At 44.8% G+C, this 22,086-nt stretch overlaps 1 protein-coding gene across 2 annotated transcripts in view; it reads left to right on the forward strand.

Annotated features, from left to right (window-relative positions):
- Window positions 1–22,086, forward strand: part of Xpac (DNA repair protein complementing XP-A cells homolog Xpac) — a 117,039-nt gene that overhangs the window by 14,247 nt on the left and 80,706 nt on the right. For both annotated transcript variants that reach the window (XM_068389639.1, XM_068389647.1), the window contains exon 2: window positions 7,915–8,200. In XM_068389639.1, coding sequence (XP_068245740.1) covers window positions 7,941–8,200 — 260 coding nt within the window. In that variant the 5' untranslated portion in view covers window positions 7,915–7,940. The remainder of the gene's footprint in view (window positions 1–7,914; window positions 8,201–22,086) is intronic.

The following is a 22,086-nucleotide window of genomic DNA, read 5'->3' on the forward strand; positions in this document are numbered from 1 at the left end:
ATGGATTCTGAGCGAAGGTAATGTGGCCTTTCAAAGATTGACTACGGTTTCTCTCTTCTCAAGGTTGTTCACCTTTACAACAACAGCGTACTATTGAGGAAGCTCCTTTCCCGTGCGCGGGTTAAGTTGCTCTTCCGATTGTTTGTCTCAATTATTTTTAGTGAAAATCTAATTGTATTTTAACTTTTCATCTTTCTCCGTGGGGAACACTTCCCTTCGGAGGGTCAGTGGTTCTCACTATTAGTGAATATTCTTAGCTGATTTAAATAATTGTAATTCTGTTTGTATTACAGTTACTCCGCTCCCCACTTCTCCCGTGGATGTCGACTGGGGAAGGAAGGTCGCAATACTTAATTTTATGCTTCCCCTCTTCGGAGTTCCTCCTGGGGAATTTGTTGAATAATTAATTTTTTGTTGGCGCAATACTTATTTTATGTTGTTTCCTCAGGGTTCCTCTTCGGAGTTCCTCCCTAGGGAATTTCTGTTAATTATTTAATTTTAATTATTTAAGTTTATTTTTTCCCAGTTAACTTTGCAGTTGTTGTGTTCATGTGTGGGGAATCTGCTGTCACTGCCATCCCTCAGAGGACGTCGTCATGGGCGTCATCCCTTCTCTTAGAAGTACTCCCGTGACAACATGACCAGCACTTCAGATCATCTAGAACGCTAAAGGAGGTTTGCCTCTAGGGGTTGGACAACTTCCCTTCTGAGGGAAGTTTCCTCCTCAGGTGTGAGGTTGTTTCTCCCTTCAGAGAGAGAACTTCCCATTTCTTAATAAATTCATCGTCTCCGACTGCTGTTGCTGCCTTCAGCCAGACTTCTCTTCCCCCTTGCTGAGTTTCTCTTCCCCCTTGCTGAGGTTCTCTTCCCCCTTGCTGAGTTTCTCTTCCTTCAGGGGCGGAGCACGGTCTTGGCAAGTCTCTTCTACAAAGTGTTCACTTCTCTCGTTCGCGAGAGAGGCCACTCATAGACACTCCTCTTCGTAGGATCGCTACTGTTAAGGTCAGCTTGCTGATCCACCGGCCCTCAAGGGGCATCATCATGGGCGTCTTCTAGTCTCTTCTACGAAGTGGTCACCTCTCTCGTTCGTGAGAGAGGCCACTCTTAGAGACTTCTCTTTGGAGGATCGCTACTGTTAAAGGTCAGCTTGCTGATCCACCGGCCCTTGTGGGCGTCATCACGGGTGTCTTCTAGTCTTTTCTACGAAGTATTCACCTCTCTCGTTTGCGAGAGAGGCCACTCATAAAGACACCTCTTCGGAGGATCAAGTAGACCTACCAGCGCAGCAGACCTACTAGGACCTCATCGGTGGATGCTCGCCCTTCCAAAGGGCACATCTCAGTTCCTGATCGTCCTGCCAGCTGACCTACCGATCTACCAGCGCAACCTTGTGCTGCAACGTAGTCCTTTGGACTTCAGTCCTGGATTCTAACACGGACCTTTTTTACGGTCCCCATCAGTGGATGCTCGCCCTTCCAAAGGGCACATCCCAGTTCCTGATTATCCTGCCAGCTGACCTACCGATCTACCAGCGCAACCTTGCGCTGCAACGAAGTCCTTTGGACTTCGGTCCTGGACTCTAACGCAGACCTGCTTACGGTCCCCGTCGGTGGATGCTCGCCCTTTTTAAAGGGCACATCCCAGTTCCTGATCATCCTGCCATTGGTCATCCTACCAGCTGACCTGCCAACCTACTAGCGCTACCTTCGCGCGCGTGCTCTCCGCCAGACTTACGTGCGCTAGCGCTGACGATCTTCCGCGCTCGTGTGCCGATGGTCTCCCGCGCGAGCGCCAATAGTTTTGCACATGCGTGCGCCAATAGTCTTGTGCGCGCGCGCCGATAGTTTTGCACATGCGCGCGCGCAATAGTTTTCCGCGCATGCCGATGATCTTTCGGACACAAGCGGCGATGGTCTCCCGCGCGTGCCCCGATGATTTTCCGCGCGCGGGTGCCTATGGCCTCCCGCTTGCGCGCCAACGATTTTCCGCGCGAGCGAGTGCCAATGCTCTTGCACGCGCGCGCCAATATTATTGCGCGTGCACCAACAGTCTTCTGCTCGCGCACGCCGACGATCTTTCGCGCGCGGGCGCCGAGGATTTTCCGCGCGCACTAGCGCCAATAGTCTTGCATGCGCGTGCACCAATAGTCTTGCGTGGGCGCTGATGGTCTCCCGCTCGCCCCGATGATTTTCCGCACGCGCCAATAGTTTTGCACGCACGCACCGACGATCTTCCGCGCGTGAGTGCCTATGGCCTCCCGCAAGCGCACCTATGATTTTCCGTGCGCGCAAGCGCCAATGCTCTTGCGCGCGCCAATATTATCACGCGTGCACCAACAGTCCTCTGATCGTGCACGCTAGCGCCAATGCTCTTGCGTGCGTGCGCCGACGATCCTCTGCGTGTGGGCGCCGACGATCCTCTGGGTGTGGCCGCCGATGGTCTCATGCGCGTGCCCCAATGATTTTCCAAGCGCGCAAGCACCAATGCTCTTCCGCGCGTGCCAATAGTCTTGCACGTGCGCATTGCAATAGTCTTGCACGTGCGCGTTGCAATAGTCTTGCACGCGCGCGTGGCAATAGTTCCGCGCGGGCGGGCTGACTTTCTTCCGTGCGCGGGCGCCTATGGTCTTCCACGCACGCACCAACAGTATTGCGCGCGTGCGCTCCTACGTTCTTCTGCACGCGCGCCAACAATCTTGCGGGCGCGTGAGCTCGCCAACAGTCTACCGCCCACGCGCGCCGACAGCCTTACGCGCGTGCGCAACCTGACGGCCTTCGCACGTGCGCGCCTCGACGGCCTTTGCACTTGCGTGTTCCAAGAATCTTGAGTGCGCGCACGCAGCCTTCCGTGCGCGCCGACGGTTTTCTGCGCGCTGACGCCGATGGTCTTCCGCACGCGCGCGCCAACAGTCTCCACGTAGTACTCTCACGCACGCGCCAATGCACCCACCCTTGCGCAACCAGTCACACGCTTCGGTGCATCCTAGGGAGAATGCACAAAACTACACAGTGTCTTACTGCGCGCCAGCGCTCTTCCTCAGTTTCCTGCGCCCTCCTGTGCAGTTACGGTCCCGGATCCAATGGGCCAGCTCTTGCCAAAGAATCAAGGCTCGCAGATCCAATGCACCAGCTTTTGCCTAAGAACCAGCGCTTGCCTGCTCTACAGGCAGATAGTAAGCACCAGCATCATCCTGTGTGCAATCGCTCCAGTATTCTCCTACACACTCGCGCAATTTTCAGTAAAAAGGAATAAAACTTTTTGGACAGGTCACCATTGCCCCATTCCTCGTCGCAAACATAAACATTGCCACCGGGAAAAGAGGAATAAGGCTTCACAGAAGGATTCAAGATCCCAAAGATTCCATCCTACAAGGGGAATCAAAATGGGGAATCCTTGGTCCCTGTCTCTTCTGAAGTTTCTTTTTCCTTGACAGACCAGCTCATCTTTCTTCGATCATTGAATTCAACTCGCTGATCTCTGACCAGCCCATCTTCAGCTTGCTCATCTCTGACCAACCAGGGGGGACTATAATCAGCTTGCTGATCTCGAACTCACCATCGGCTCACAGACCACCGGTTCATCGGTCATCGGCAATTTGCCAGCAGTTCGTGACTCGAACTTACTAGTCAACCGCTTCCTGTAGTTCCTAGAACAGATGGTATACAACATACTTCTCGCTACTGGCCGTTCGCCATCACACTAAAGTGATCGGCAAACGTTCGACAAAACTCATCAACGGCTTGCTGACAGAGAACTACTTGCGAGCACTCTCCAACTGCACAGTAACCACAATACCCAACGGTTAACCATTGATTAACATTCGCCATATTGATTCTATTTTAAGGAATAGCATCAATCCCATCAGGGCGCATGGTAAGGCTAAGCGTTGCCTTCCTTCTGTTAGTTAAAGAAATTCTCTCAGAGAAGAATTCTTATACTGGGTATCGCGCCTGATCCTTTACGACACGAGTCAAGACTCCAGCGTCGACAATCTTCCATGCAAAAGGATCAGCAAGGAGCTGTCCCTTTGGGTTGATGTCCACACCATGTTGGAGTTCGAACAAGGGCTAAGACCCCAGGTCTTCATTTGCACACTGGACCTAAAGGACACTTACTCCCAGGTGGAAACCATCCATCTAGGAAGGTTGGAAGATTCAGTCTAACAAACAAGAAACACCAGTTCAAGGCACTGTGCTTCGGTCTTTCCACTACACCCATCCTGGTCTCACAGGATCGGCTTCTGTCTCCTCTCTCTCGGGACGACTGACTGACCTTAGCAAACTCAATGGCAACCTTGCATTAACACTGAAACTTCTGAAGTCTTTTTACCAAGATCCAGTGATCAGGGTAAACCTACGGAAGTCTTCCCTACTTCCCTCCCAGGAGACTGGTGTATCTGGGAATGATTCTAGACACCAATCTCCACAAAACCTTCTCGAAACGAGAACGACTTTCATTCCAAGAGACTTGAGTCGGGAAAAAAGAAGAAAGGAGGGGCCATAGGGCTGCACCACACGATCTCAGCCCTCTGGACAGAGCCCGAAGGTACCTTCACTTAAATCTCTTAAGAGATGAAGGCCAACTTTCCAGTCCTTCAGCAGCCTCATCAGTTCCTAACAGACCACTCAGTGATGGACGACACACCACATAGAGAGACACATCGACTAGCAAGAAGGAACTTGCTTGTAGCCTCTTCCCATCTAATAGTATAAACACTTAAGATTGGCCAAAGTCCATTCGGTACCACTATCAGCCCGCTTCATTCCAGACTAGAAGAACGTGCTCGCCGACAATCTGTGCCAGCATCTCAGATAAGGTATATTGAATGGACTTTGGATCGCCATGTAGCCAACAAAGTCCCAACTTTACGAGGTCCTCCAACTAGGGGGTCTGTTCGCAACGCTCCTGAATCTCAGACTACCGTTGCTCACCAGCTAATACTGTCACGTCCCCATACCCTGAAGAGGTGGTATTGGGAGAGTCCTAGCCTAAAGTTTCCATCTAAAGGACTACAGGTCAACTTCCTAGGACGAGTCACATTTCATACCTTCACACACAGCTTACGTAGGCCACAGCCCTTGCGTAGCAAGGTTCTAGCGAGGTGCAGGGACTCCTTATTGTTGAGTGCTGACACACTCAGATACTGAGTCCCCGGGCAAAGCCAAAAGCCAGTACTGGCTGGGACTTTCCATCCTTCCTAACGGGTGAGTCACCCCTATTAAATAGCGTGGTTTGTATGTCAGTTACGGAACAAATGACAAATTCGTAGGTAATTTGTATTTTTCCTAACTATACAACCTTAGCTATTTAATCAAACTTACCCGCCAGCCCTATCCCCCTTGAAGTCCTACCTCTAAGCAAAGTGAGCTCAAGCACAGGTGTGTGTGAGGGGGGGTTAGCAAGCTACCCTCCCTACCCTCCGCTAACTAGCTGTGGGGTAGTAAACCCTCGTTAAAATTCTAATGGCTCGTCATTTCAGCTACGCCGAAAGTAATAACCCCTATTAAATAGCTAAGGTTTGTATAGTTAGGAAAAATACAAATTACCTACAAATTTTTCATATTAGGGACAGGTTGCTCAGTGTTGATTACTAAAGAAATCAAAACATTACCAGATATCCGAAATAGAGAACGAACCTTACTTGTTATAACACCAGGGAGTCTGTATATATATATACCTGACCTATGAGTAGCTTCACTTATGATTTCATCACAGTCTAATTCAGAGGCAAAGTCTAATGCTCTGAAGCCTTGCTGATCTGTAGTTAAAACAGAATTTAACTAAAAAAGCACTGAGTGCAGACCTCCACCATGGCAGCTTATCTCTCGAAACCAGCTTGCGTTTCACAGAATCAATTTAGACCGTAGGCATATTTGAAGTCTGTGTGACAACCATGTGCAAACTTGGGATGAAGGTCAGGGTTAATTCAGTTTACCTTTTGCTCAACCTTGACTTTAACCTTTGACCTTCTGCATTTCGACAATTAATCACAAAGTTTCACTAATCTTTGAGTAAAAATCTGGCCAGGAAGTTGTTCACAAACAAACACACTATCGGGCAAACAGACAAACAGGGGCAAAAATATAACCTCCTCCCAACCTCGTTGGTGGAGGTAATAACCACTCCCTATGGTAAGCATTGAAATCAGCAACCATCATAAAAGAGGCCTTTCTATCATCATCATCTTATATCTTAGCCATAATCCTAAGAAGACAATTGAAGATAGATTTTGATAGATGGAACACAAATAAATGTTGTTATGCCTATCACAAATTTTATGACCAGAATCTCATGACATCCACATTCATAGCAGACTTTTGAGAAGCAGGTTACTCAGTCCTAATATACACCTAGGAAAGGCGTATATGGAACTGCAAGCAACCTGAATGGGGCATCAATTGAGTACTGTACTCAGGTCTCCCAAACAGGCCCCGTACCAGCGTTTGACATGGGTATCAGATAGGGAGCTGACCAGCCTTCTTACTAGCCTAAGCCTAAGCTCTAGCAAAGTGATTAGGCAAGCTTCATGGAATTTCCTATGTTACAAGTCATACCTTTGTTTCAGAGATCATGGTCAATTCCTACAATCCAGCTATTCACGACTCCAGATTTGTCCTCCTCCATCTCTGTCTTGTGAATGCACTAGTGCACTACCTGAAGAGTTTACCAGAGGCTTAATCAGCACTGGAGTGGTAACGAAGATATCCAATTGCAGAATTTCTTTCTGGCTTTATGAAATGATCAGATTTGCTTATCCTGTAACCTGTGAGGGGACGGAATGACCATCCTGGTCTTGAGCAGGATAATTGAGCACACAAGGTCAGGGGTATTGGATGTACTCTAGATTTTGAAACATGTCAGTGGAGTCTGTCCTCTGGTCATAAAGGCAGAAGTCTCTAAACGACAGACAAATTTCACTGCTCGCTACTAGTCGGACTTTACTCACATCCAAAGGTCCTTTACTCTTGGTCCCACAGTAGCTGCTTAACAGGTTGTGTAGCAAACCTAGACCCCTCACGGGACAAGAAGCATTTCATTCAAGATAACGATCGCGACATAAGTCTAGAGTGAGAGGAAAGATTGACTGATCTTTTCCTTCTTGTTTCTTCCCATTCCTTGCTACACCATGCCATTACAGGTATATGCTGGACTGAATGCCAGATGCAGGTAAGCCTCATAATTGAGTAATTTTTCTGTATAGATAAGTTTGGTTAAGAGGTATCCCCCATCCTTCCAGATAAAGGGGGGGGGGGACAGGCAAAATGTATGCAAGAGTGACCATACATCCAGACAACATATCCTTTATACTTATAAAGGTTCTTCTATGACGGTCTACCAGTCACCTGGTAGGAACCAGCCTAACACCTGTGACATCTTCATGCCTAGGTTGTTTGGAGGTTGGCAGGAATCATCACTTCAGCTTTGTGAAAGTGAACTTGCCAGTTTTGGTTCTAGGGATTTCCTCCCTCCTGAGGGTAAGTCTCCTTTTAAAAGATGATGGTTTTTATTCATGTAGGAAAAAAAATCACAAATTTTTAAAGTAATTTGTATTTTTCATAACTATACAAACCTGAATCCTTTAAGTTAAACTTCCTGCTTTGCTGACTGTCTGGTGGGTGGGTCTTGCCCGCCAGCTGCCAATGCCTACAACCACCTCATTAAACATTAACAGCTGTTCTAACTTTGCTGAAATCATACTCCTACTACAGGACTTGATTTGTATAGTTAGGAGAAATACAACTTACTTAATAAATTTGTGATATTGTTTTTGTTGTTTTATTTAGCATACAGTATGGGTAAAATTTAGATAAACTATTTTTTTTAGCAATTTAAAAGACTATTTATAGTTTCTGCTACCAAAATAATGCTGTAGGCCTACTATGCTTTTTGTACAATTGCATTTTTTTTTTACAGTCAATTGGGCAGCATTTAAATGAAAAATGTCAGCTACTGAAAGTAGGAAGAGGAGTTTATTTGATAGTTCTGGCTCTGAAGATGATGAACCATCAGCCAGTAAGGTCTGCAGATCAGAAAGTGATGGTCAGAAAACTCCAGAGAAGAAAGAGGAAAAAACTGAAGATATGAAAAAAGAAGTCCCCTTAAGTCCTGCACAGAAAGCCAGAATAGAGCAAAACAGGCAAAAGGCTCTTCTTATAAGACAGGATAAAATAAATAGAAGAACACCTTATGTCAAACCCAAGTGAGTGATTTGTTAATTTTAGGAAATTAGATTTTTCTATTCATTAATGTACTTACACCTGATATATGTTTTCTACTTTATATAAGGTTTTGTCTTTTGCTATAGAAATAACCATTACTTCACAAATTGTAATAATGTTGTGGCATGTATTTGTAGTGTTTTTACACAAACCCATCAATCATAAGTTGTTCTATCTGTTATGAGACTACTGTATCAGCAAAAATATCAGAAATTAAAAATGAATGATTCCACCTCTTCTAGCTAGATGAATGGGTGATACACACTTCTCCAGATCATTCCATTATATTTCATTAATAAATATTGCTTGTCTTTTGTAACATAAGCTCTTAATATTTACTATGCAGTTGCTGTAAATATTAAGAAGTTTTTATTTTATTTTTATATACTGTATTTGATAAAGTATTTATTCATCTTATTTCTTCATTCTTCACAACAATTAATTGAAGATTAACTGAAGTGCTCAATAACCTCTATGGGTTCAGGTGCTTTATATTAAGCCTAACTTGAAGGGCTGTTCAAACTTGGAAGAAAAATAGTGCTCAATAAAAAGGAAGATGTTAGGTAAAGTAGAATCATTACCTGTGTGACTTGAGGAACCCAGGCCTTAGTGTACTTTTGCTCCTATACCAACAAACCTTCCGTTATGTGGATTATCTTTCAGCGTAGCTGGGAGGTAGCCGTTAGATTTTAATTGCGAGGTGGCAACCCTGCCTAACTGCTTGAGCGGGTAGGCTTGGGGTGGCTGGGGGTTACCCAGCTGCCTCTATATATGCTCTCACAGAAGTGAGAGACATCACTTCTTTTGGCTCGGTAGAGATTGGATGTGTCCTCTCTCTCCATGCCTGTCATTGGGCTTTTTGATTTTGCTTTCTCTTTTTCAGGTGTGCGTGTTCTCTCTGTGATCGCCTTTATGCGAATGTGTCCAGGTAGCCAGGGTGCCGCGTGCGGTACTTTCATATCTTCGTTGGAGACCGACCCGCGCTCCTTGTGTTCTTCTTCCAGAGAGCATTGCTGCGAGCAGGGTTCGCCCAGCGCAGAGTGTAGGGAGTGGCCTGTCTCCCAATGGGAGAAATTTGGGCGGCACAGGAAGAAGACGACGAAGCACGGTCTTTCTCCCTCAGGGACGAGGAAAGCGCGGTCTTCTTCTTCACTCACCCCCAAATTTCTTTCTAAAGCTCCTTCTTGCTTGCGCTCTTCCAAGGGATGATCGAGTAGGAACGCAGACCGACTAACTCCTTGGCAACCCCGGGGTACTGGGGGGGTTGTTGCTTTCCCTAGAGGAGCAACTTCTCCTCCAGCCGCTGGCGAGCCATTCTCCCTTTCAGATTTGCTGCTGGTGTGATCGTCCTTAGGGATTTCGGGACCCCCTTCAAAGGAGGAGTTGCTGCGCCTTCTTCAGCGTGGTGCCAGGAAGGACCCTTCTCCAGAGCCATCGACATCTCATGCTCTGGAACTGTGCGAGGTCCATCTTTCACCTTCTGGCCCTTCCAAGCGTGGACGAGGTGATCGCTCGCATTCGCCTCAACAACAGCCCCCTGCTGACGACGAACCCTCATTCCCTCCTGGGACCTCGTCATCCCCTAACCTTCAACCCTTTGTTTCTCCCCGCAGGAAAACGCAGGTTGCAGGTGTAGATCTTCCGGGGACCAGTGCTCCTACCACCAGCAGTGCTAAAGGACGAGCATCGCCATCAGCTCTACCTTCTGGACACTTCCCCTGATCGCAGTTCATGACGATCCGAAGATCTTACAAATCGTAGGTCATCATGATCCGAGCGCTTTTCTTTTAGAAGGCGCTCACTCTTTAGAGCCTCTTGTTCACAAGACCGCAGGACTCAACGCTCTCTTCGAAGGTGTTCCCCTTCACGAGGACGAGTCTTGCGATCACTCTCTACACGATCACGATGTAGTGGTTTGCGGACTGTGGCCAGAGGTAGCACCCAAACTGCTTAGTGTCTGAATGCCGACAACACCCCAACATTCACTACACAAAAAGGTAAAACGGTGGAACACCAAAAATCTGAATAACAGGTTAAGAGAACGGAGCACTGGGCACCACCCCTTGATTTATACTGGGCAAGGGGACCCAGCTAAAAAATGTAATGCCATTATATTTTTTCAGAGAAGTCGTTTTCAGGTTCAGTAAAAAAAAAGACAATGATGCCAAGGAAAAAAAAAACCAGTGGCTGAGAAGGGGACAAAAATGTGAAAGGAACTGGAATGAAATGCTGTCTTCATAAAAACAAGAAAAATATTTATTTGTAAATGGAACAAAAAACCTTTATCATTCTAGAGAAGTTCCAAACGCTATGCTACAAACATCTACATGTTTTAGTACATCATAAACACAACTGTGTGTATTGCCTGCGTGGTCCAACTATCTTAACAAACAACACTACGCCTACATTAAGCTTAAAGGAGAACCCCGCAACACTATGGTTTTATGACATCTGTAATGACCAGTAATAAACCTGAATAATTAATATCAAATCAGCCATCTAGAAAGAAAATGTAAAACTGAAAATACTGTACTGCAATAGTTTTTCCTAAAGCAATACTGTCCTTATCAATATCCAGTCTACCATTAGGCTGCAAAGTTACTTAAAAATTCTTAGCTTCTGAATAGTATGGCTGCATACGACGCTGTGCAGGTCTCTGTGGGCTTATGATAGCAATGTCTAGAAAATCTCCAATTGTAAACCTACACTGTGATAAGGTTTTGTTGTCATTGAAACTTTTCTGACCAACAACAATAGTGCCTAAATCTCTCATTCTTGGAAGCAGTTTTGATAGTTCTGGAATGACCAGACTAAACTTGAACACAGTCCCTCTCCTCTTGGCATGTGAATTCACTTTCTGGACCAACGAACAGATATCATTCAAGGTAGCATCCATCAAAGTATATATATGCAGTTCATTAGCAGGAACATTGCCTCTACGATATTCATTGATATTACTATGACTTCCAGAAGACAGAAAGACCCTCAACAGTAGTGGACATGTCTTTTCCTTGTCCACTGGTTTATCCAGTTTTCATTCTTCAACTTTGAACTGTCAGTGCCTGTTAAAAGAAATAATAACAGATTAAGGCACTTCTTCAGGGGGGGGGGGCTATAAAAAAATATGTCAAATAAAAGTGTTTTTTCATACAATACAAACCATAAAGCTTTCTTTGACACAAACCATTACATATTGCAACGAGCAGTCTAGACCTAGGTCCAGATGCTCTCGTTCTAGATCTTTGCGATCTAGATCAAGAGAACGGCGCTCGCACTCGCGAGGACGACGCTCCCTTTCACAAGGGTGGTGTTCTCACTCGCGAGAGTACCATTCACGAGAACGACGTTTACGTTCGGGAAATAGGCATTCGCAACATTCATGCCATTATCGAACGAGAGCTAGATGCTCCCGTTCACAAACATCTTGTTCATGATCCCGAACCGCGCGTTCGCGATCAAGGTTTAGACGTTCTTCGCCTTGAGGTAGAGGTAGGCATACGCGCAGTCCATCAGCACGGGTTTACCTAGAGGATCAGCTTCCTCCGTTGGTGAATACATTCATCCCCACCCTCCTGAAGACTCTGAACGAGGCTCCTCCACCGTCACAACCTCCGACTGTTCCAGTCAAGGCAACCTCTAGGATCCCCTGAAACCCTCGTTGAGTTCGTCAGTTGGGAGTCTGGACCCTAGAATTAAGTCGACGGCAGACAAAATGCGTAGATCACCTCCACCCTCATCGCGTGCTGAAGGTCGTATTTCATTTGACTCTTATATGGCCAACTTACCCTTTATGCCCTTGAAGGTAAAGGAGGTCATCACTAAGAGACAGAAGAGGAGGATGAGAGACGTAACATCACCTCACGCCGACATGATCCGTCCTAGGACGAGTAGGGACATGGGAGATCACGATCCATCCCTTCAACCCTCAAGAAATTGAGGTGGTGCCTCCGGACCAACGTCCGGTTTCTGTACCTCTTCCAGAGGAGGAGCCTTCAGCTCCTGCTGCCAAGGCTTCGTCAAGTGCCTTGAAAACCTCGCAAGTATCCCCTCCTAAGACCGTGGAGGAACTTCCTGTGCGTAAGGAATCGAAGGACACTCAAGATGAAACTCAAGAACGCTGCGGCCCGCAAAGGTAGAATTGCTGGGACACAGAGATGGTCCCCTGTGGCGGGGCCTCCCAATGATTCAGTTGACGACCTTGACCTACCCCAGACTCTGGATGTTAGTCTGGAGGTGGACAACCCCTTAGATTCTGAGGACGAGATTCTTCCAAAGGCGGCCATTCCGAACTATCGCTCTGGACAGGAGAGACGTGAGTTGAAGCATACCTTTTGGCAGGTCCTTGCCTGTATGAGGGCCATCAACAAGCGGTCTACTCCTGGTTCCACCATCCAGGAAGGGAAGGATATGGTTCTCAACGAGATATTTGAGACCCAGAAGCCTTCCAGGTCCAGTGCAGCTCTGCCCTGTTCCAAGGGTTTGACAGCCGCCAAAAGGTAAACTATCGCTCAGATAGCTGGAACTTCTAGTTCCTTGAGGGCAGGTTCCTACTCTCGGTCCCTTCCACTTACTTTTGTTTTACAAAGGAAGTATTATGAGATTGAAGGGGACCACATTCGACCATGACCATCGACCCTTTGGTAGAGTCCCTAACGAAGGGTGTACCAACTCGGACCCTCTCCACTCTGAAGGCCTCCCTCTCGGCAGTTGAGCTCCGGAACATAGATAGAGGTGCGAAGTACGCCATGCAGGCTGCTTCATGGCTGAATCTATGGCTAGGATCCTTAGGCTTCAGGGTTTGCTCCCACGATCTTTCAAAGGAGTCGGCCAGGAAGACTATGGAGTGTTTCCTGTTGTCAGGTACCCGGGCTCTTGAGTTTCTATTGCACCACGTCGTCAACCTGTGGGCAAACACCATTCTAAAGAGAAGGGGTATCGTCATAGGTTTCACAAACAGGTGTCGAAGGTGGAGGTCTCTTGGTTGAGGAACTCCACCCTCGAGGGTTCATCTCTCTTCGTTCTGGAAGAGATAGAGAGGGGTGCTGAGAGGTGGAGAAAATCGTCGAACGATTCTCTCCTCCACAAGGCCATGACATTGCAGACCTATGTTAGACTTTCCCAGTCTTCACGGCCTCAGCAAGCACCTTCCTTTTCTCTCAGTCAACTTCTAGGTCCTCCAGACTTTTTAAGGTGTTTAAGCAGCCCTTTTCATCCAAAGGCCAGAAAGGGTCGATGTCCTTCAGAGGAAAGAAGGGAGGAAAGGGAGGTAGCTGAGATGGTCACTGCCATTAGGAATGGCCTTCCTCATCACCTACGACCTGTGGGAGGATGCCTACAGCGCCACTAGCAGAAGTGGCAGCTCCACGGGGCAGATTCCTGGACGGTCGTAGTGATCGGCCTAGGGTATCGCATCCTGTTTATTCAATCTCTCCCTCCTCTGACTTGGGATCCAGTGCATCTGAGCTTCTATGCGAAGGGATCAGCAAAGGAGCTGGCCCTTAGGGCGGAAGTCCAGACCATGCTGCAGAATGGCGCTCTCCAAGAGGTTGAGGACGGGTCCCCAGGCTTCTACAGACAAATTTTTCTGGTGAAAAAGGCGACTGGAGGTTGGAGACCAGTCATCAATCTCTCCCCTCTGAACAAGTTTGTTGAACAGACTTGGTTCTGAAAGGAGACGGCAGACACTGTCATCCAAGTGGTTCGTCCAAGGGACTTCATGTGCACGCTGGATCTGAAGGACGCATACTTCCAGATCCCAATCCATCCGTCTTCAAGGAACTATCTAAGATTCATACACGAGGAAAAGACATACCATTTCAAGGTTCTATGCTTTGGTCTCATGACAGCTCCTCAAGTATTCAACAGAGTGTTTGCCCTAGTGTCATTTTGGGCTCACAGGAACGGCATTCGTCTTTTCAGATATCTAGACGACTGGCTGATCCTAGCAGACTCGGAGCCGACCCTGGGGGTTCTGATAAATCATGAGAAGACATTACTGTAACCTTCACAAAGACTGGTATACTTCAGTATGATCATAGATACTGTCCAAGAAAAAGTCTTCCCATCAGACAAGAGAGTACACAGGCTGAAGGAGTGGCTGCTCCCTTCCTCAGGAAAGAAGTTCTTCCGGCCTCTTGTTGGTTGAGTCTGTTAGGCCATCTAACCTCTCTCATCCGTCTTAGTTCCAAACGGCCGCCTCAGGATAAGATCCTTGTAGTGGCAGCTGAAGTCCGTGTGGAACCAACACTCCGACCCATTGGACACCCGAGTTCCCATAACTCAGGATCAGGTGAGGGATTTGAATTGGTGGATGGTAGATGAAAACCTTCGGCGAGGCCAGAATCTTCTCATTCCCCCTCTGGATTTGATGCTCTTCACAGATGCATCAAAAGAAGCGTGAGTGGCTCACCTGCTGTACCAAACGACCTCCGGGCTTTGGTCAGAGTCAGAAAGGTACCATCACATAACTCTTCTAGAGATGAGAGCAGCTTACCTAGCTCTTCATCAGTTCCAACAGTTGCTGGCAGGTCACTCTGTGGTGTTGATGAGCGACAACACCACAGTAGTGGCTTACATAAACAAACAGGGCGGCACTTTTTCGCAACCGCTATGCCATCTTGCAGTAAAGATCCTCAGATGATCAGAAGAACATTCGGTGTCTCTGTCATCTTGATTCATTCCCGGCAAGAGGAATGTGCTCGCGGAGAATCTGAGCAAATCGACTCAGAAAGTAGGCTTCGAATGGTCTTTGATTCGTCAGATAGCCAACAAAGTCCTGACTTTATTGGGTTTCCCGACTGCAGACCAGTTTGCAACATCTCTGAACAACAAGCTTTCACTATACTGTTCTCCAGTCCTGGACCCTTAGGCTTTATGGCAAGATGCATTCAACATCGACATGTACGCTTTTCCCCCCATTTTGTCTGATGAGAAGAATGCTCAACAAAACCAGCGCGTCCAAAGATCTAATGATGATCCTTGTAGCTCCGCTATAGCATCATGCAGAGTGGTTTCCGGACCTCCTGCAACTTCTAGTAGATCTACTGAGAGAACTCCCTCCACTACCAGATCTACTCAAACAACCACACATGAACATCTTCCACAAGACTTTGCAGTCGCTTCGACTTCATGAGTGGAGACTATCCAGCGTCTCCTCTCTTAGAAGGTCTTTTCATGACAAGTTGCGGAGTGAATGTCCTGATACTTGCGTAAGTCCTCAGCCTCGATCTACCAGGCAAAATGGAGAGTATTCTTTGGTTGGTGTCGTGGAAGGAATATCTCTCCACTCGATGCCACTATTCCAGTACAGTCATACCTCTCTTCACGAAAGACTCTGCTTACAAAATTTTTGAGCTGCGAATATTTTTATGTCTTACTTTACAAAAAATGTTTCACTTTAAGAAAAGAGATTTGCCAGCCAGGCCGAGAATAAAATAGTCACCCATTACAGAGTTGAAGAAAAGGGGTTCAGACAACAGAAAATGTAGCTGTAGTCTATAATAGGGATAACTATAATAGTACAGTACACATGAAACTGTATATTTAGTACTGTATATGTACAGTATTGTACTGTATGTATTATATTATTTTCCATTTATTATTACATTATGTTGTAATAACTACAGTAGTTAATTTATAGGTATTAATATTTAATTTATGTATATTGAATTGTTCAAATGTATTTTGCAGAATAGCATTTCATTGTGGTTATAGTGTAGCTTTATTGTGAGATTTAATGTGGTGTTTTGTAGGGTTTGGAACAAATTAGGCAATTTGCATATGAAATGTGATTCACAACACTAAAAAAAAACTTTATGAAAGCCACTCTAGAACGAATTAATATGTGTTCTGAGGCATTACTGTAATAGCGGAGTTCCTTGTATGCCTTCGGGAGGAAAAGCTCCTTTTGGTCTGGGCGGTGAAAAGCTATCACTCAGCCTTAAGCCTAGCCTTTAAGCTGAAAGGAGTAGAAATTTCTTCTTCATTGGAACTTTCTTTACTCATACGGAGTTATGAGATAACTTGCCCCTAGTCAGAGATTAGGCCTCCTCCTTTGAATGTGGTTCGTTTCTTGAGATCCTTGAAAGTCTTCGTTCTGTAACCAATGACCCAGATCAGTTGTTACTATGCCCAGTGAGGAGTTTGAGATATTGTACTATCTTAAATGCACTGCATCAACACAGCACAGACTAACACCTCTGTTTGTTAGTTCAGGGAGAGTAAAGAGGAGGATCACCAAAAACAAGGTATCCTCATGGATTCCCCAAGTAATTGAAAGAATCTTGGCTCCCGATCCTCCATAAGCTCGTTGACCTAGAGCCCATGGTGTCAGGGGAATCAGTACTTTGCTGGCATTCAAACGCAACTTCTCAGTGTTACAAGTTTTTCAAGCGGGCCTGTGGAAGAAACAGACCACCTTCACAGCCCATTGTTTAAAAGATGTAACCCACAGGAGACTTCATACGTTCACTATCGGTCCTGTGGGCGCTGCTCGAAAAGTGGTTTAAGATACCTCAGGCTCCTTGATGGACAAGTAAGCAGTTGCTTGAGGGCATTGTTTACCTGGGTTAAGATTGGGATGAGTGAGAAGAATGTCTGGCTTTCCTTTCTTCATCTTCCCCTCCCTTGGGGTACAGCACCATGGGTCCCTCTGCAAGCTGGCTTTAACCTCTGTAGGTAATTATCACTTCCCTTGTGTAGCTGAGTATAAGTTATAAAATTGTTATATTGTCCATGTCCCCATTGCTTTTTGCGAGGGAGCAATGGAATACATCTTGTTTCCCTATAAAAACTCAGAAGGCATTCATACAAAACAACCTCTATTACACTGTATTGCACAGGCCGCTAGTATACTAACTTTCTATATTTCAGCGAGGTGTAAGTTTTCCCTAGACCAGTCATATACTGTACAAGGTTAAACCAGGTCAATGTCCATGCCAGATATAGGACTTCCACCCACCTTAGAGTGAGTCATCCTCATAAATAACAGAAGGTTTGTTATTAGGGGAACAAATGACAAATTCAGAGATAATTTTTATTTTTCCTCAACTAATACAAACCTGGAGTTATAAATTGGCTGCCATCACCTGTCCCCCAGAAGTCCTGCCTGCAATCAAAAGTGACGTCTCACTACTGTGAGAGTATATATAGAGGCGGCTGGGTACCCCCCAGCCATCACCAGTCTAGCTGCACAAGCGGTTAGGCAAGGTTGCCACCTCACAATTAAAGTCTAATGGCTACCTTCCAGCTATGCTGAAAGATAGTCCACATAATTACTATACCAGGTTTGTATTAGTTAGGGAAAAATACACTATCTCCTAATTTGTCATTTTTGTCCTGAGAGGTATCACTAGATGCAGAGAGAAGATTTAGTGTAGGTGAATCACCTCTCTCAGTTAGAATTGGACAAGGAGGAACTGTTATCTCCACATTCCAAGCCTGAGGATGCCTGACAGGTTACATTCTACAATTGTGTTCCATAGAGATCAAGGTTGTATAGACCTTATGTTTTCTGCAGCCTGGCTGTCCTGTTTTGAAAGGTCAACATTTACAGAAAGTGCTCGGTTTGTAGCTTACAATACTTCTTGGATACAATACAGCTCCCTTTATACGATATGTGTTCCATAACTGGAATACAAACCTACGCTATTTATTAGGGGTATTACTTTCGGGGAAGCTGAAAGGACGAGCTATTAAAATTTTGCGACAGTTAACTACCCATTCCGCTAGTTAGTGGGGGTATGGGGTAGCTCGCTACCCCTCCCACTCACACACCTGTGATTGAGCTCACTTTTACTTTTGCTTTTGGCTAGGATGGACACCGGTTGTTACTGCTTTTCCTCCTAGCCTATTTTGGATTGCCTTTAAATTTTTACTTATAACTTATGTTGTTCTATATATATATATATATATATATATATATATATATATATATATATATATATATATATATATATATATATATATATATATATATATATATATATATATATATATATATATACATCTATGTATATACACACTTACAATATATATATATATATATATATATATATATATATATATATATATATATATATATATATATATATATATATATATATATATATATATATATATATATATATATATATATATATATATATATATATACTGTATATGTATACAGTGATGCCTCAGGATACGAAATTAATCCGTTCAGGATGCGGTTTCGTATCCTGAGTCGCGTTTTACATGTAAATAGCCTAATCCGTTCCAAGCCTTATAAAAAGTCACCTTTTCTTTCATAAACACGCTAAACTGTAGTAATAAACATGCAATGCAGCCATTTCTATCATTCAATAATTAACACAACCGTTAAAAACAACCTAATCCATTCCAGAAACCACTATGAGATTATTCAATAATGTAGTTATAGCCAAGTTATCCCCCCCAAGCCCAAAGAAAACGGTCCGTTTTCTTTACTACTGTATAAAAGTTACGGTACTGTATGTACGTAAAGCATTTAGATCAGTGAAGGTGTATTGTTACCTGTACGTACACCTAAATTAAGGATTGATACCTGTACACTCTGAAAAAAAGGTTACAGTTAATTAGTGTAACAAAAAAGTTGAAACTTACCTTTTGATTGAGACGATGTCCGATAGCGAAGTCGCGGCAGAGGAGGATGGCATAAGGCAGAAAACGTAACAAGTGACAGACTACGTACAGTAATTTACACACTTAACACATTAACACTTAAACTTTACGAAATAAAAAAATGGCAGAAATAATTAACACTTAACATTACGTATGGAAAACTATAAAATGAAAGAAAAAATTACTTTAACACTTAACGGTAACATAAAACTTGAAATTGAATTTTTTTTTTTTTTGCTTTTTTATAACTTTACGTTTTTCTTATTTTCTAAATCTCTTCTACTTCTTCATCACTTTCTTTTTTCTGTTTCTTTTCTTTACTTTCACCTTCTAATTCTTCATCCCTTCCTCTTTTCTGTTTCTTTTCTTCACTTTCACCTTCGTCTTGGCCTACTAATACCGCTGGCCTCTTTAATAAGAAACTATCCATTGAAGCTTGTTTCTGCCTACTTTTCAACACATTTCTAAAATGCGTTAGGCAAACGTCATTGCAGTGTTGAAGCGCACGGTTGGTATAAACTTTTTCTGGATGTTCCTTTTCGACGTAGTCTGCCATTTTATGGAAACATGCAAGAATTTCCTTGATGTCTGCCGTTTTCAAAGGTGCAACATCCTCCTCATCACCGCTAGAGAGCTGCTCTTGAAAATCACTCACTTGCATCGTCTCCAACTCCTTCAAGTCGTCCATCGTCAACTCCTCGTGGTGCTCCTCGATAAGTTCATCTATATCTTCCGCGCTAACTTCCAGCCCCATGGACGTACCAAGATGTACGATGTCAGCCACCTCAGACTGCTGAATTGGTTCAGGATCGTCAACGATCTCGGCTTCTCCTCCAGGCTTCCCGAACCCCTCGAAGTCTCGTGCAGAGACAGCATCAGGCCACAGCTTCCTCCAAGATGAGTTTAGGGTACGCCTCGAAACTTCCTGCCAAGCGAGATCGATGAGTTTGAGGCATATCACGATGTTGAAGTGATCTTTCCAAAATTCACGCTGAGTGAGGTTTGTACTCTCTGTGACTTGGAAACATCTCTTGAAGAGATGCTTCGTGTACAATATTTTAAAATTAGAAATAACTTGCTGGTCCATGGGCTGGAGGAGAGGGGTGGTGTTATGCGGTAGATACAGGACCTTTATGAAGGAATACTCGGCCAGAAGATATTCCTCGAGGCCAGGAGGGTGAGCTGGAGCATTGTCCAACACCAGCAGACATTTCATAGGGAGGCGCTTTTCTTCCAAATATTTTCGGACAGTCGGACCGAAGCAGACATTCTCCCAATCAATGAACAGTTGCCTCGTTACCCAGGCTTTTGCATTCGCCTTCCACATCACGGGAAGGTTCTCCTTAATGACTTTGTGGGCTTTGAAGGCTCGGGGATTTTCTGAATGGTACACCAGCAGGGGCTTTATCTTGCAGTCCCCACTGGCGTTTGCACAAAAAGCAAGGGTAAGCCTGTCCTTCATAGGCTTATGTCCGGGTAGCCTCTTCTCCTCCGCCGTGATGAACGTCCGACGAGGCATTTTCTTCCAGAAAAGCCCAGTTTCGTCGCAATTGAAAACTTGCTGCGAACTGTAGCCTTCCTGCAGAGTCAACTCGTCGAACGTTTTAACAAAGGCTTCGGCGGCCTTCGTGTCCGAGCTGGCTGCCTCCCCATGCCGTACCACTGAATGGAGGCCAGTCCTTTTCTTGAACTTCTCGAACCACCCACGAGAAGCCTTGAACTCTGGGGGTTCCTGCTGGGATGTTCCTTCTCCTGCTCCTTCTTCGGCCTGAGCACGCACGAGATCACCGAAAATGGCGGAGGCCTTCTGGCAAATTGTAGTCTCAGTGATGGTGTCTCCTGAGATCTCTTTGTCCTTGATCCACACAAGAAGCAGCCTCTCCATCTCGTCATGCACGTGCGTTCTCTTGTTGGAGAAAATAGTGACGCCCTTAGAAGGTGTTGCTGCTTTGATTGCCGCCTTCTGCTTCAGGATGGTGCCTATCGTAGACGGATTCCGGCCATACTCCTTGGCGATTGCACTTGAACGCATGCCAGACTTGTACTTTTTAACGATTTCAAGTTTCGTCTCCATCGAGAGCATCGTCGTCGTCTTCTTTCCTTCGGCAACATTCTTGGGACCCATGGCTACAGTAATACGTAATATAATACACTACGTAACGTTATATACAGTCTATGTACAGTGAACCCTCGCTACTTCGCGGTTCGACAATCGCGGATTCACCACTTCGCGGGGTTTTCCCATAACCCATATATATATACATATCGCGGATTTTCCGGAAAATTCGAAAATACCGCGAAATCTGAAGACAACCAAATACGATATTTTGTTACCTGTAATTCCTTTAATACTGTAATTAGTAATATCTGTTCTTACTGATTGTTCATTGCATTACATATGATATATAATTCAGCACAGAAAGAAATAAAACACGAAAAGAGAATGTGATCATACGATAATTCAGTACTGTATACAGTACGTAGTAAAATTAAATCGAACATGAAACGCAAATCAGATGCAGTCATACCATATTAGAATGGTGTACTGTAATGGATGTGCTTCTTTTCCATGAATCTTTTGTATGTATACGTACGTAGTACTGCATCCAATAATATTCTTTGTTGCAAAAATCACATTTCGAATAAGCGTACGAGAGAGAGAGAGAGAGAGAGAGAGAGAGAGAGAGAGAGAGAGAGAGAGAGAGAGGCGTAAAATAGTGTACGTAAAGCTGTATTATTATTATTGTTATTATTATTATTATTGTTGTTGTTGTTAATAAAATTATTATTGTTATTATTATTATCATTATTATTATTATTATTACTGTACAGTATTATTATCATTATTTATTATTACGGTATTTACTTAATCTACGTACGTTCGGTATGCGCGGGGCATCTTCTATGAGTAGGTAACCTACGCATCATAGTACTGTAAGACGGGTTGTGATTGGTTCAAGCGCTGATAGATGACGAATCAGAACTCAAGTTTTGTTATCTAGCCTGTGATTGGTGTTTTGCCCGCATCTCCTACCCGCAGCATCTAAGTTCTCGCGAAGCTGGATCGTCCACTCTCTGTTACCGCGTATCGCTGAGTAGACGTTCTTAAGTGTGTGAATCTGTGCTGTGTGCGACTTTTTTAAGTTGAACTTTTTGTTACAGTACTGTAAATCCTACTGTAATGGCTCCCAAGCTTTCTGCTTCTCTTAAGGCTGGTAGTGAGCCTAAA

This window comes from Palaemon carinicauda, chromosome 1, assembly GCF_036898095.1.
Source record: "Palaemon carinicauda isolate YSFRI2023 chromosome 1, ASM3689809v2, whole genome shotgun sequence".
Lineage (NCBI taxonomy): Eukaryota > Metazoa > Arthropoda > Malacostraca > Decapoda > Palaemonidae > Palaemon > Palaemon carinicauda.